This window comes from Fusarium sambucinum, chromosome IV (assembly GCF_050947815.1).
Source record: "Fusarium sambucinum isolate potato_lamoka chromosome IV, whole genome shotgun sequence".
Classification (NCBI taxonomy): Eukaryota; Fungi; Ascomycota; class Sordariomycetes; order Hypocreales; family Nectriaceae; genus Fusarium; species Fusarium sambucinum.
In genome coordinates this window covers 1,215,221-1,228,462 of record NC_139291.1, presented here as the reverse complement: position 1 = coordinate 1,228,462, position 13,242 = coordinate 1,215,221, and the positions used below count along the sequence as shown (strand labels likewise).

The 13,242-nt window shown below is 47.8% G+C and overlaps 5 protein-coding genes across 5 annotated transcripts; 2 read left to right on the top strand and 3 right to left on the bottom strand.

Moving 5' to 3' along the window:
* Positions 1–444: 444 nt before the first annotated feature.
* On the bottom strand, positions 445–1,701 carry FSST1_000446 (uncharacterized protein; the record flags this gene model as incomplete). Its single annotated transcript, XM_083230637.1, has 1 exon — positions 445–1,701. One exon carries the CDS (start codon positions 1,699–1,701, stop codon positions 445–447), a length of 1,257 nt encoding a protein of 418 aa, XP_083090628.1.
* Positions 1,702–3,994: 2,293 nt separating this feature from the next.
* Positions 3,995–5,394, top strand: FSST1_000445 (enolase C-terminal domain-like protein; the record flags this gene model as incomplete). The annotated part of the gene is made up of 2 exons (XM_083230626.1): positions 3,995–4,150; positions 4,198–5,394. The coding sequence occupies 2 exons, from the start codon at positions 3,995–3,997 to the stop codon at positions 5,392–5,394; spliced, it is 1,353 nt and encodes a 450-aa protein (XP_083090627.1).
* Positions 5,395–5,532: 138 nt separating this feature from the next.
* Positions 5,533–6,393, bottom strand: FSST1_000444 (Alpha/Beta hydrolase protein; the record flags this gene model as incomplete). Its single annotated transcript, XM_083230615.1, has 1 exon — positions 5,533–6,393. One exon carries the CDS (start codon positions 6,391–6,393, stop codon positions 5,533–5,535), a length of 861 nt encoding a protein of 286 aa, XP_083090626.1.
* Positions 6,394–6,774: 381 nt separating this feature from the next.
* On the top strand, positions 6,775–8,090 carry FSST1_000443 (GPI-anchor transamidase GPI18; the record flags this gene model as incomplete). The annotated part of the gene is made up of 2 exons (XM_083230604.1): positions 6,775–7,643; positions 7,694–8,090. The coding sequence occupies 2 exons, from the start codon at positions 6,775–6,777 to the stop codon at positions 8,088–8,090; spliced, it is 1,266 nt and encodes a 421-aa protein (XP_083090625.1).
* Positions 8,091–8,631: 541 nt separating this feature from the next.
* Positions 8,632–12,453, bottom strand: FSST1_000442 (sphingolipid transporter; the record flags this gene model as incomplete). The annotated part of the gene is made up of 1 exon (XM_083230593.1): positions 8,632–12,453. One exon carries the CDS (start codon positions 12,451–12,453, stop codon positions 8,632–8,634), a length of 3,822 nt encoding a protein of 1,273 aa, XP_083090624.1.
* Positions 12,454–13,242: the final 789 nt, after the last annotated feature.

The following is a 13,242-nucleotide window of genomic DNA, read 5'->3' as shown; positions in this document are numbered from 1 at the left end:
TCATGAGATACTCGTCGACTACGGTATTCTGACGATGAAACATATCTTTTGCTTGTTCGAGGTTACAACACCATCCCGGCTGAATGTCAATCAGTTCGCCACAATCATCTTTCTGATGCGACCCAGTCCTGCCAAATCATCAAGATCATCATGACTTCTATTTATATCTTTATCACGACGATCTTCAAGACGTGGCAGTGTATCCGCATGTTGATCTTTCCAACTGACCCCATATCACAAACGACAAGACAAGTTACTCAATAATGAATTCAAATGATGTAAACTTGACTAAAACAAATTCCTCCAGGTATCTACCATCCAGCAGCTGTATCCATCCAGCTGCATTTTGTCCATGCCATTCCTCTGGCCGCGCCCAAAACGCCAATTCCATAGTATTCGTTATCATGTCCACCAGTGAACAGAAAAGATAGTTTCGTAATTTATTCAATCCAGTTCCTCTTCCAACCCGGCATATTCCGTAGGGCTGGGCAATGTGCTCTCCGTAAGAGAAGAGTGGATCGAGTACAGTGATGCCAACCAGCAATCAAACATGGTCGCAACCTTTTGCGCCTCCGCGTTGCACGGTTCTTGTCTCGTCAGTTGATCGCGGAGTCTCTCGTAGGCCTCGATCATAACCCATATCTGCAAAGCCGCCGTGTCCTGTCCATTGCGCTGTGGTCTGCCTGTCATTACGGAAGATAATTCGCTTGTGAGGAGATCCATCGCTATCTGAAGGCTGATGTTGTCCTGGAATGAGTGCCCTGATGATGACGATGGCCTGAATTCATCTGTCCAAGAGTGTCGTGGCGTCCCGGGGTACTCGGGAGAAGGTGGTGGTGAGAAAGAGTAGGGTTTAAAGTAAATAGTATCGCCTTCGACAGCTGCCACGTTCGTATCGTGGGTAGGAGCTGATCTAAGTCTGGGTCTGAGTTGGCGGGGTATAGCAGTCATTGATGAGGAAGTATTTGCTGTTCGCATGCTTTGAGATCGTTTAGCCGCATACGGAGGGATTTGAAGAGGAGTGTCGTCGAATGAGTAATGCGATTCGCGCGATGGTGAAGGTAACTGCGAGTCGAGCGCTGGAGGTCCATCTCTGGTTTCAAGAAGGGCATGATATTGATCAGCGATCAACTCAACACTTGAAGTCTTTTCTGGCACATCTCTTGCTTTGCGCGCAAGGGCATGTTGCTCTAGTTGACCGATTCGGAAGACGGGCGTCTTGGCCTGTCGTCGCATAGCGGATGAAGTTGATGTTGAAGATGCTGTCGAAGGGAGAGATGAGCGATCTAGGGATGGCCGGGCCCTGTTTTCATGGAGAGTCAAGTGTTGAAATTCAGGGATTTGATGATGAAAAGAATGTCCTTGCGGCGGAGGACTAAAGCAGGCGGCCCTTGGTTCAGGTTCGGGGTGTTGGACTGGTTGATGCATGTTTTGTTCCTCAGACTCTGAAAATGAGGGAACAAGAATAGTTTTGGGCCGGAGATAATGATCCCATTTTGAGTCGCTGAGATCAGGCGCACCGTTTGACATTTGACGCTGTGTGGGTGAAGACATGGGGCTTAGACTAGCCATGGTTGATGATGAGTGAGAATCGGTAGAGCCTCTTTTGGCTTTGTTGAGGCTTTTGAGCTTGGGGTCGACTTTTTGAAGTTTGCGCCTCGGAGGCTTTAGACTGTTACTCTTTGAGAGGGAGTTTTCCATGATGGGCAATGTCGCATTAATAACGATAATAAAATATTGTGTGTTAATGAGGATAAGCGCGGATTGTAGAGTAAAGGGTCGTCGTGGATGGCGGTGTGTTTTGGTTGATGGTCACGTTGGATGGTTAAATTTACGGATATAACAGCCATGGGGAGATGTTTTGTAATTATATGACCAAGAGAAAGAAAGTAATGGAGAGTTATAAAAAAGCAAATGTGCAGCAGACCAGAACCAGTTCTCTCAAGAACTGCATGTACGTAGTAATAGACTAAAGTAGAGCCGAGATAAGTTGAACCACTGTACAAAGTCTTACCGCTTCCCTGGCCCCAAGTGGCTTCAGACCTGCATGTTAGATTACAAGGCCCCAATCAAGAGACCACGAGGGAGAAGAGAATACCCACGTCATGGGTCATTCAGGCGGAGAAGTGCTGCAGCTGCAGTTAAAGAGGGAGAGAGGGAATTAGAAAAGGGTTGGGGATAGGACAGGACAGGGATTATAGCCTGCAATGCAATGCAAGTTTTCAACTTTTTTTTCTGGTAGCGAAGGACTAGAAGAAAGAACACCCACAGAAAGAGAAAAGACAGGACAAGGGTGTGTACAACCAGTTAGTATCTTGCTGTTTATGGACACAAAAATCAAGATTCGTTACGAATACTTGCCTTGTCGGGTACCTACGTATATGACCCAGACAGGCCATCCTTCAACATTCCACTCCATTACAGCGGTGAAGAAACCACTGATGTGACAATAAGACCCTGTAGCCTGTCTGAGTCTTTCAAAAGGGAGTGCCTTGCCTAGTGGTGAACGGTTGTCAACCCGAATGGTTCTTTGGTTAGTTCGACTGATGTCATGTGTGCCATTTATCAACCGAGCCTAGGAAGACCCTTGAAAGAAGGCCTGAGCTCAAATGTTTATCACGATTGTCGAGGGCGGGACTTGATAATTCTCGTCAGCCCAGCCCGGCTCCCTGCAGTGAAACCATTGTTGTTGTTGACTGAGCTGAGAGAGTTTTTGATGTACGTGAGATTGATCACTTGACGCGTCTGTCTTGCATGTAGGACTGCGCCAGATAACTAAACTCAAAACACGATTTCATCTTTGGTCTTTTATATTCCTCATCGTCATTGGTTTTTTGGTCAGACATATCAGGATAGTAGAATTAAGGCCTCGGCGGTTCCTTTTGTTGAGGAAACCTTTTTTGTTAATGGAGGAGAAGAAATACGAGAACAAGGCTAAAGTCAATCAGATCAAGTGATACAGTGTTTTTGATAGTGTCTAAACAGTGACGGATACTGTATGGACTTGTCGAGTGGCTGTTGATAGAATAAAAGAATAAAGAAGAATATTACTTTATTAGATAGGTAATTATAGTAAGCGTTTAACTGTAAAGAAATAGAATCTTGATTAGACATAAGATAACAGATAGAATTCAACATCTGAATATATACAACATTATCACTCTATGTCTAGGCACTCTCGATTGATGATGTGCCTAGACATAGTGAGGGGTAGTTACTCGGATCGAATCGCGGGGATATATCGTGGGGTCAAAGACAGGAACATCACGAGACATCTAGACTCCAATATCGGACCCTTTCATAAATGGGGTCAACTCTCATCGCGGGGGCGGGGATGTTCACTTGTTATAGTCATATTAATAGTACCTCCATATAACCTGGAGGTATACTGTCCTTCATGTACTCTCAGATCATCCATCAACTAGTCTAAACCCCCAAAACTCACAATCCACCCCCAACTTCTTCTCCTCTCTAACCCTCAAGCATCAACTTGCCGATTAACCGACTCCTCTTCTCATGATACAGCACAAATTATCTTTATGGGGGTTCTTGGCCAAAATGATAATAATTAAATGGGTCATTTCGATTTATCCATCAATCAAACATGTTAGAATAGTCCGTCATGGCATCTCGACTCTTCTCTTTTACCCCACATCCTGTTGTCTATTGTGAGGTCTCATGAGGGAGACGAGATGCGACGGTGAAAAGAAAGCAGTATAAAGCATGACATTCCCAGTTGCTTTGTCTTTAATTTAGCCTCAATTGAATATATCTCTTCTCTCTTTACTCAACTCTGCTGACCTTGTGTCCTTGGTCTCATCATAACTACTCTCAGTCTCGTGTTAAAACCTCATCCGACTGTAGCTACTCCTTCCCCTCCCTCCGCGTTCGGAACCCCCCACCTCGACTATATCTCTCCTCATGCTTCATTGAGCTCCCTCAAGCTTCAACTTCAACTTCAACTCATAACCGAATCCTACAATAAACCGCAATCATGGGTGAAATCACAATCACTGGCTGGAAGACTCGCGATGTTCGCTTCCCTACCTCTCTCGACGGAACTGGCTCCGATGCCATGAACGCTGCTGGCAACTACTCATCCGCCTACTGCATTCTTCAAACCGACTCTGACTACACAGGTCACGGAATGGCAAGTCACTCACTCACTAACATAAACCATGTCTAACTCTCCTCCAGACCTTCACCATTGGCCGTGGAAACGACATCGTCTGCGCTGCCATCAACCACGTCGCCGAGCGTCTCAAGGGAAGAACTCTATCCTCTCTCGTCGCAAACTGGGGTCAGACATGGCGCCATCTCGTCAACGACAGTCAACTCCGCTGGATCGGCCCTGAAAAGGGTGTCATCCACCTCGCCCTCGGTGCCGTCGTCAACGCCGTCTGGGATCTCTGGGCAAAGACCCTCAACAAGCCCGTCTGGCGCATCGTCGCCGACATGAGCCCCGAGGAGTTTGTCAAGTGCATTGACTTCCGCTACATCACCGATGCCATCACCCCCGAGGAGGCCATCGCTATGCTCAAGGAGCAGGAGCCTACCAAGGCCAAGCGTCTCGAAGAGGCTCTCAACAACCGCGCTGTTCCCGCTTACACAACAAGTGCCGGCTGGTTGGGCTACGGTGAGGATAAGATGAAGAGCTTGCTTCAGGAGACTCTCAATGCTGGATACCGTCACTTCAAGGTCAAGGTCGGTGGTGATATTGAGCGTGACCGCAAGCGATTGAGCATCGCTCGTGAGGTTATTGGCTACGACAAGGGCAATGTCCTCATGACAGATGCTAACCAGGTCTGGTCCGTCCCTGAGGCTATCGACTACATGAAGCAGCTAGCCGACTTTAAGCCTTGGTTCATCGAGGAGCCCACATCACCCGACGACATCCTCGGCCACAAGGCCGTTCGCGACGCCCTGAAGCCTTATGGCATTGGTGTCGCTACCGGAGAGATGTGCCAGAACCGAGTTATCTTCAAGCAACTTCTCCAAACAGGCGCCATCGACGTCTGCCAGATCGACGCCTGCCGCATGGGTGGTGTGAACGAGGTTCTCGCCGTTCTCCTCATGGCCAAGAAGTTTGGCGTGCCCATTGTTCCTCACTCTGGCGGTGTCGGTCTCCCCGAGTACACCCAGCACCTGAGCACCATCGACTACGTTGTTGTTTCCGGCAAGCTTTCCGTTCTCGAGTACGTGGACCACCTCCACGAGCACTTCTTCCACCCCTCCGTTATCAAGGATGGATACTACACTACCCCCACGGAAGCTGGTTACAGTGTCGAGATGAAGCCTGAGAGTATGGACCGATTTAGTTACCCTGGTGAGAAGGGTGTGAGTTGGTGGACGTCAGATGAGGCCAAGGTTATTCTTGATGGTGAGAAGATCTAAGGGGTGTTGGAAAATAATTGGATTAGAAGATGTGTTGGTTAGATGGCTAAAATATTGTTTATAAGAATCATGAATTTATGACATTTACAACTTGGGCTATTACAGTAAATTTTACATTGATTTTCAGATACCATAGGTTTAAATCTCTAAACTTTGACATATAAACTGTGCTATATCTCCTAGCTCTTCAGGACAATACCAATGTCCCATATCAGAGTATATCTTCAACTCAGCATCTATACCCATGCGCTCCAGACACATGGCTGCCTTTTGACCATGGCAAATCTCGACATCTTGGTCTTTTCTTCCATGTCCCATAAACACAGGAGTCTTTAAGAAAGGAAATGAATCCGCTGGCGGCTCAGGGTCAAGCTCTGCTTCTTCACGAAGCTCATCGATAGCTCGTTGCAGTGGTGTTTTGTTTTCCTCACCATCCCTTTCAAACATCCCATCGTCAGATGAATGTTCTTCGTCTTTAGCCAGACTTTCGGCTAAGGGCATGAATCCGCTCATGATAACCACTGCACCTAGACTTTGTCCTTGCCAAAGTAACCAACTCACAAGAGCCATGGCACCGCCCTGGCTGAAACCCACGAGCACCACCTTTCCAGCATCACCACCCAGAATTTCAATCTCATTTTTCAGGATCTTATGGATATGTTCAATGCTGGGACGCATATCTCCGCGCGCCTCGGGCTCCCAGTCACCAGTGCCTTCGTACCATTGATGGATCAGTGAGCGACGGTACTTGGTGGCTCGGGCGAGAGGTGCTGTTGGGAAGACGAATCGAGCATGAGGTAGGGATTCCTGGAATGATGTTGATGGGCTTGAAGAGGGAGATGTGAGGAGGGGAGAGTGGAATTTCTCAGCGTTGAAACCACGGCCGTGGAGGACAATTATAGTGAGTGTATGTGAGGATAGAGGAGGAATGATTATTGGTGGAGGGAATTCGCCTGGCTTGAGACGAGAGGACGAAGATGAGTTGCAGCTTGTCTCCATTCTGGTGAGTATATCAGTTAATGTCCTTGAGTAAGTGAGTGTAAGTGGAACATGATGGTGGGTAAGTAGTATAGTCTAATCTCTATATTCCCAGTAACTGAGGTTACCTATGGTCTAAAAGGTGCAATATTACAACACCGACGCACAGCTCACAAAAATAACCAGAGATGACACTGTTAAATTATTTAAATTAGTCTCAATTTTCTCCTGCTGTAAGGCTTTGTCATTCAGTAAAATAATCCCATTTCATATACAACGACTTTTGTTACCCGACAACCCTGCTATTGCTTCACCAACAACGGCGAACGTGTCCCTATATTTCAAGCCCCACAAGCATCTCCTTCCCTCAACCTCATCACCTTCAACACACTCACCCCCAAAATGAATCTCTTTACCTATAAATCTCGTCCAATCCTTTCTCTAACAACCATCTTCGCCGCCTGGAAAGGTTTCCTCCTCTCTATCGCTCTCGGCGCGTCTATAGGCCCAGACTACGACACATCAACATCTCTCTTCTTCGACATCATCCACAGCGTATCAACGCCCCTGGCTACTCGTCTAACAAGATGGGACGCGCTGTATTTTATGCACGATGCAGTCAATGGAAAAGTCTATGAGCAGGAGTGGGCTTTTGGTATTGGTATGCCAGCTGCTGTGCGTGGTATCTGCGGTTTACTAGGTCTTCGACACTGGGAACCTATTTTTGCTATTGCTATTTCGCATATTTCGCATCTCATTGCTGTACTGGCACTTTATCAACTCACTATGGTCATATGTAATGATCGCAAGTTGGCGTATTTGGCTTCGGTCGTACATGTGCTTTCACCTGCTGGGTTATTCATATCAGCACCTTATGCAGAGAGCCCCTATGCATGCATGTCCTTTATCGGCAATCTTCTCTACGCAATCAGTATCAAAAACAGCCCTGATTCACTAAAGCGCAATGTTTCTGTGATCGGAGCCGGTTTGGCATATGGAATTTCGTGCACGCTTCGAAGTAATGGGCTTTTTGGTGGTGTTTTGTTTGCTGTGGAGGCTGTCAAGTGCTTGCTGGCTCTTCGTGACAGCTTCACCATTTGCAAGATCCTGAGACTCATTGCGCCTATCATCGGTGGTATTTTGGTCGCTATTGGTTTTGTCATGCCGCAAGTTTTGGCTTGGATGAGATATTGCAATGGCGATGGAGAGCAGAGATCCTGGTGCGGACAACGTATCCCAAGTATCTACACATTCGTCCAGGCAGAATACTGGTATGCTCTCTCTCTCTAACTACCTATAAAGTAACAACTAACATCAACAGGGACGTTGGCTTTCTCAAATACTGGACTCCTAACCAAATTCCACTCTTCCTCCTCGCAGCACCTATGCTCACTATTCTCCTCAAGTCAGGAACTGAGACAATGCGTGAACCTTCTCGAGGTTTGAGGGCAATGATAGTAGGAACAGATGAGCAATCTCGATTACTTGTGCGGACTCTTGCTGCCATACAAACATTACTTGCCATCTTGGCCATCACCAACTACCACGTTCAAATCATCAGCCGCTTGTCTTCAGGATATCCTGTATGGTATTGGTGGGTAGCATCGTGTCTTATGGATAAGCAGAGGCAGAGTTTAGGATATGGAGTGGTTGTATTTATTACCATGTATGCGGCTATTCAAGGCGGACTCTTTGCGTCGTTTTTGCCGCCTGCTTAATCAGATACCTACATGTATTTAGGTTCTTAGATAGTTGCGATAATTGTACATCCTGGTCAGTGATTGCCTTACTATGCACGTTCAACAGTCTCGGGGGACTTAACACTATCATGCTAAACGCTTATATTATTATTGTGTTGCATAAGACACAATGCATTCGCTGAAAAGTTCGTTACCGTCTACACTGAACCAAAATATCAACGCCATCAACACCCAAAGAAACTCACTACGTTTATCTCGTTTCATCAGCCCACTGATTATACTCCAACTATGACAATGCCCCTTGTGCGTACTCTAGAGCTGTTCTCTATGACTCTCAAACTAACTCTGGTCCGGGTAGGCAAAACTCAAAAGAGCATGGTAGACATCGTGATGAACTCGCCACCGCATCGTCTTCGTCGTGGCTGCCTTCTTCCTCCTCCTCTTGGTCAATTTCTCTCTCTGGTTCTGTCGCATCATTCTCAGTAGGGTTATCTGGGTTCTGGGAAGATTGCAAGACATGTTTTTGCATAAAGGTTCGCATAAAGAGGCGACAGTTAGACTAAAACTCATCCTCTGAGTCACTGTTGTCGTTAACCCTAATGGCTCGCCACCTCCTATCGGTCAAATCTTGTGCAGCGGTTCCTTCGCTCTCTGGGTCAACATAACCTTGACCTCCAGCGATACTGAGAGCAACGGGCAAGAAGACTAGGGCATGAAGGGCGGCGAATACGACAAGAGACAGCCAAACTCGGAAGTAGTAGATCTCAAAAATCTTGGATCGTGTAAAAGCGAGCACAGAAACACCCAAAAGTTTAGTGACTGTGATACCAGAGAACACGGATCCACCGACATTAACAAGAGCGGTCCAAGCTCGAGCATCACGTCCACGGAAGGCGTTGCTATTGCCTTCCATCACGGTGCGCGATGGATACATGAAGGCTCGTGCAATGTGAGCACAGAACTCAACCGAGATACCCACGCAAATGATGAGGTTGACAAGGGAAACGGCATTCAAAGACACATTGAACAAAGCCATGCTACCCATAATGTCCACAACACTCATCACAACTGTAACAGATACCACAAGCGCCGTGAGTACTGAGCCTAACAGTACAGATGCAACGACAAAGATGATGCCAACAGCAGCACACAACAAACCGGCCGTCAATGGCACGATGCTGAGATACTGGTCAAAGAAGATATAAAAGACACTGTATGGGAATACATCCACGCCAGTCCTTTCTCCAATATCAGAGGCGATGCGGCGAGCAGCGGAGTAGGCGGCGATAAAGTCTTCTTGGCTCCTCAAAGGACTATGCATGGTTCGGAAGTGGGTAGACTTGACATGATTTTCCTTAGCGTCCAGGACAACGGCTTGTCCATACGCAGCTTGGCCTGCTAGAGGACACTCCTCGCCAGTGGGGCTGGAAAGGAACTTCTTCAGGTAGTGGATGAACTCCTCATCTTCAGGCATTCCGTACAGGGTTGTGTTCCAGGCTGGCTTACGATCGGCGAAGCAGGTCTGGCCGTGTTCCACGCAGCATTCTTCGAAGATCGGGTTCAGCCAGAGGAAGTAATCATCGATCCAACTTGCTGCTGGCGAAGCAATATAAGAGACTTCCGGTCTTTGTCGTTCAAGCTCCAATGTGTTGGGGAGCGAAAGGTCTTGGCAGGTAGTGAATCTTGAGCATATCGCCTGTTGTTCCTTGCGCTTGGAAGCGTCAACTTCGCGTGTGACAAAGTACACTGGTGGGCCTGTCTCCAGGTACCCGTATAGATCGTTAAAATATGGGATCAGATAAGAGCCATCAGGAATAGCAACTCGCTGGTCAAGGCCAAGTTGGATCTTGGGCAAGAGCGCCAAACCTCCTGCGAACATCCCGAGGAAGATTGTGACGACAGCAAGCTTGACCTTCTTTCCAAGTAGGCGTGGGGCATATGTGTTCTTGATAAAGACCTGCAGCAAGCTCTCCTCCGCCATGTCTGATCCACGACCACCTCCCTGAGCAAAACCGTTGCTACCGTTGAGGTGGATTCTTGCCTTAGTGATCTGCCACCATGGCCACAGTTCACACCGATGGTCTTCAACTCGCATCTGGTTAAGAGAGAGGAAGGAGACAAACATGGTCATCTGCAGCACTGCGTTGACAAAGACGGCACCAGCAGCATACGCGGCAAAGTTCCTGACTGCTGGCATGCCGACAGCTGTGCCGAGAGCAAAAGCCACGGTTTCCGTGAGAGCAGAGAAGAGAATAGATGGTCCCATACGACCAAGCGCCCTAGCAACTCTTTCCTCAACCATCTGGTCGGGGAAGCTGATGTTGACTCGTTCAAGCTCATGGACAATCAGGAAAATATTGTCAACACCAACAGCGAGGACAATGAAGGGAATGACTTCCACGATAATGAGTGTGGCCTTCAGTCCAACCCATGAGAAGAAACCAATGGACGCCGCGATGGACATGAGAACAATGACAATACCGACAAGACCAAGCGTAACCTTTGACTCTACCAAAAGCACGGCAGGGTTGCGGAAGATATGCTTGAGAGGGGTACCGAGGGCCATACAGGCATAAACAAACATGACGATATAGCTGATGACAATGATCTTGGCATCTGTGTTTGTCGACTTGTTAAGTTCTTGCTCCAGACTAATCTCAGTGTTGAAAGATAATCGAAGGCCACGTTCTTTGGCTTCTTCTTGAACTTCAAGCAGACGGTCACGTAGAGCAGTTTCCCAGTCAACAGCCCTGGCAATGGCATCAGTTCCTTCCTTGGCGTTGTTAACAACCCAGGTCACGGTAATGGCATGGGCATCAACCACGTCATCATCGTAACCACCAAAGATCATGTTGGGCTCAATAGGCTGTCCGAAATCTGGGCGACAGTCGACAGGGCTCTTTGCGCAAGCACGAATATCGTCTTTCCAGGACTCGGGATCCAGTCCACCTTTGGCGTGCCAGTATGCTGAAACAGACTGCACCACACAGGCATCGTTGGAGGGCTTGAAACATAGATCCTGGAAGTATTTTCCGTAGACAGGGCTCTCAATCTTTTTGACACTCTCTTCAACTTCGATCCACCACTTCAGGGTGTCGTAACTGAGTACAGGTCCTGGTCCAGATGGGTTGGTATCGTTTGCCAGGAAGATCTTTTCGGCACGGTAAAAGGGTCCAAAGTTCTCGTCGAAATATGCCTTCTCCTGGGCAGCAGCAGAAGATGGGCTCACCCAGAGACGAGCAGGTTCTTTCTCGAGGTCGAAGCGGAACAAGCCAACACTAAGGATTGCAACAAAGAGTAGACTGAGACCAATGCACCATCCAGGGAAGCGAGCTGCAATGTGGCCAAGCTGGTAAAAGGCTCTGTCACATCGGTCATTGACCCAGTATCTTTTGGTAGGGCGCTCGCGCATCGCTTCTGTATCAACCGGTCCACCTTCGTCTTCGTCGTCGCTATGAGAAGATTCGTGGAGCAGTCTTGTCCTTTCGACGCGATGCTGCGAGTACTTTTGGTAGGCAATATGGCCGACGACCGCCAGGATCAAGGTGGACAAAAGAACACCATAAACGAATATGGAGGCAAATGAGAGGCATGGTAGGAGTCCTACTTTGCAAGACTTGGAGTCCTTGACTTCGGGAAGCTTCGGGCATACCTCTGGGCAATCAACACAAACACAACGGTAATCGGGGTCCTCGTCGTTGCACTTCTTCGGCTTCATGTCCACAGGTTCGAGCTCGGGGACCTTTTCCTGTGTCGGGAAGTTGATTTGGAAGGGAGAGCCAGCGAAAGGTTTCTTGTCTCCGAGAAACTTGAGCATTTCGGTATAGTTCTTAGCACCGCCACCAATCAGGTCCATGGCCTTGGAGTTTGCGCCGCCAAACTTGACTTCCTTGCAACTGTCATAGAACCCGGAGCCGTATTTTTCAGACACAAGTTGGTCGAGCTCTGTCACAAGATTCTTGCCGTTTTTGGGAGCAGAGTCAGTGATATTGATGAATGTGGATTGATCAGGAGAGCAGGTGAATGTGCAAAAGAGGTTAAAGAAGTTGTCTTTGCATGCAGGACAAGAGCCGATGAGTGTGTTTGGGGTACCAAGTTCAGACTTGAGTGATTTGACTTGATCAAGGGTACAGCAGACAGGTCCAGTCCTCCACTTCTCGCCACAAAGACCGACGAGTTCATTGCGAAGCTCTTCATCGGGATTCTCAGCCGGCCCATTGTCGACACATGGAAGTTCTTTTCCGAAAAAGCTCTGCTTGCCACAATGGCCACGGAAAGCGCATCGTCCGACTTCGTGTTTTGGTGTATATTGCTCAGCGAAGCCTAGCCCTGCGAAAAGCACGGCCGCAGCTCCAAGCTGAGATACAATGGATTGATGCATCTCGAGATGATGGGGCCGCACGCGGCGGTGGATAGATATGGAGTCGTCTAGCTTAGTTGTTGGTCGCGGTTTTTATGATCAATGTGGGTGGATATCGCTGTCGAGTTGACGTACAATGCGACGATAAGCGTGTGATGATGATTAAGATGTTGGGAAGACAATCATAATAGATTGTACGAATGTGAAGGAAAAGAAAAAAAGAGAAACCCTATCGCAAATGGCGGGGAAACTCAAAGAGGGACGCGTCGGCAAAGTAGGCGCAACCGTCAAGGTTACAAGTCCAGATACTGAGGCAGAAGCAGAGGCAGAGGCTGGAAGGAACGGTGATGTCGTAGCTCGGTGACGGGTACAGTCCAAGCTCTGATCCGATGGCGGGTTAATGGATGCGACTATAGAGGTCACGACCTTCTGACCTTCGGCTGCGTCATTGTTTCTGCTGTCAATGCTTGATTATGATTGGTTGTTATCTCCAACTCAGTGGCTCATGCGCTGTGAAAGCCGGGGTTCAGGCCGGGGTCAAGCTAGACCGTTCGTATGGACCTGCAGTCATGAATCATTCAGCTTTCCCCGTAAAACACATTTACCCTAGACATGTGCATGGATTTGATGTTTGATATCCGTATCAGGTCTTGAGATGAGTTGAAGGAGATGTTCATTCCCTTGTGTTTTATCTTAGTATCTATTATGGGTATCTTGAGAAGAAACAAGGGGTTACATCTTATTATCCGGTGAAGGTTGATCTCTGTCAATCTCTAGGTAGGTAGGTTTATCATTAACCAGGACAGGGAA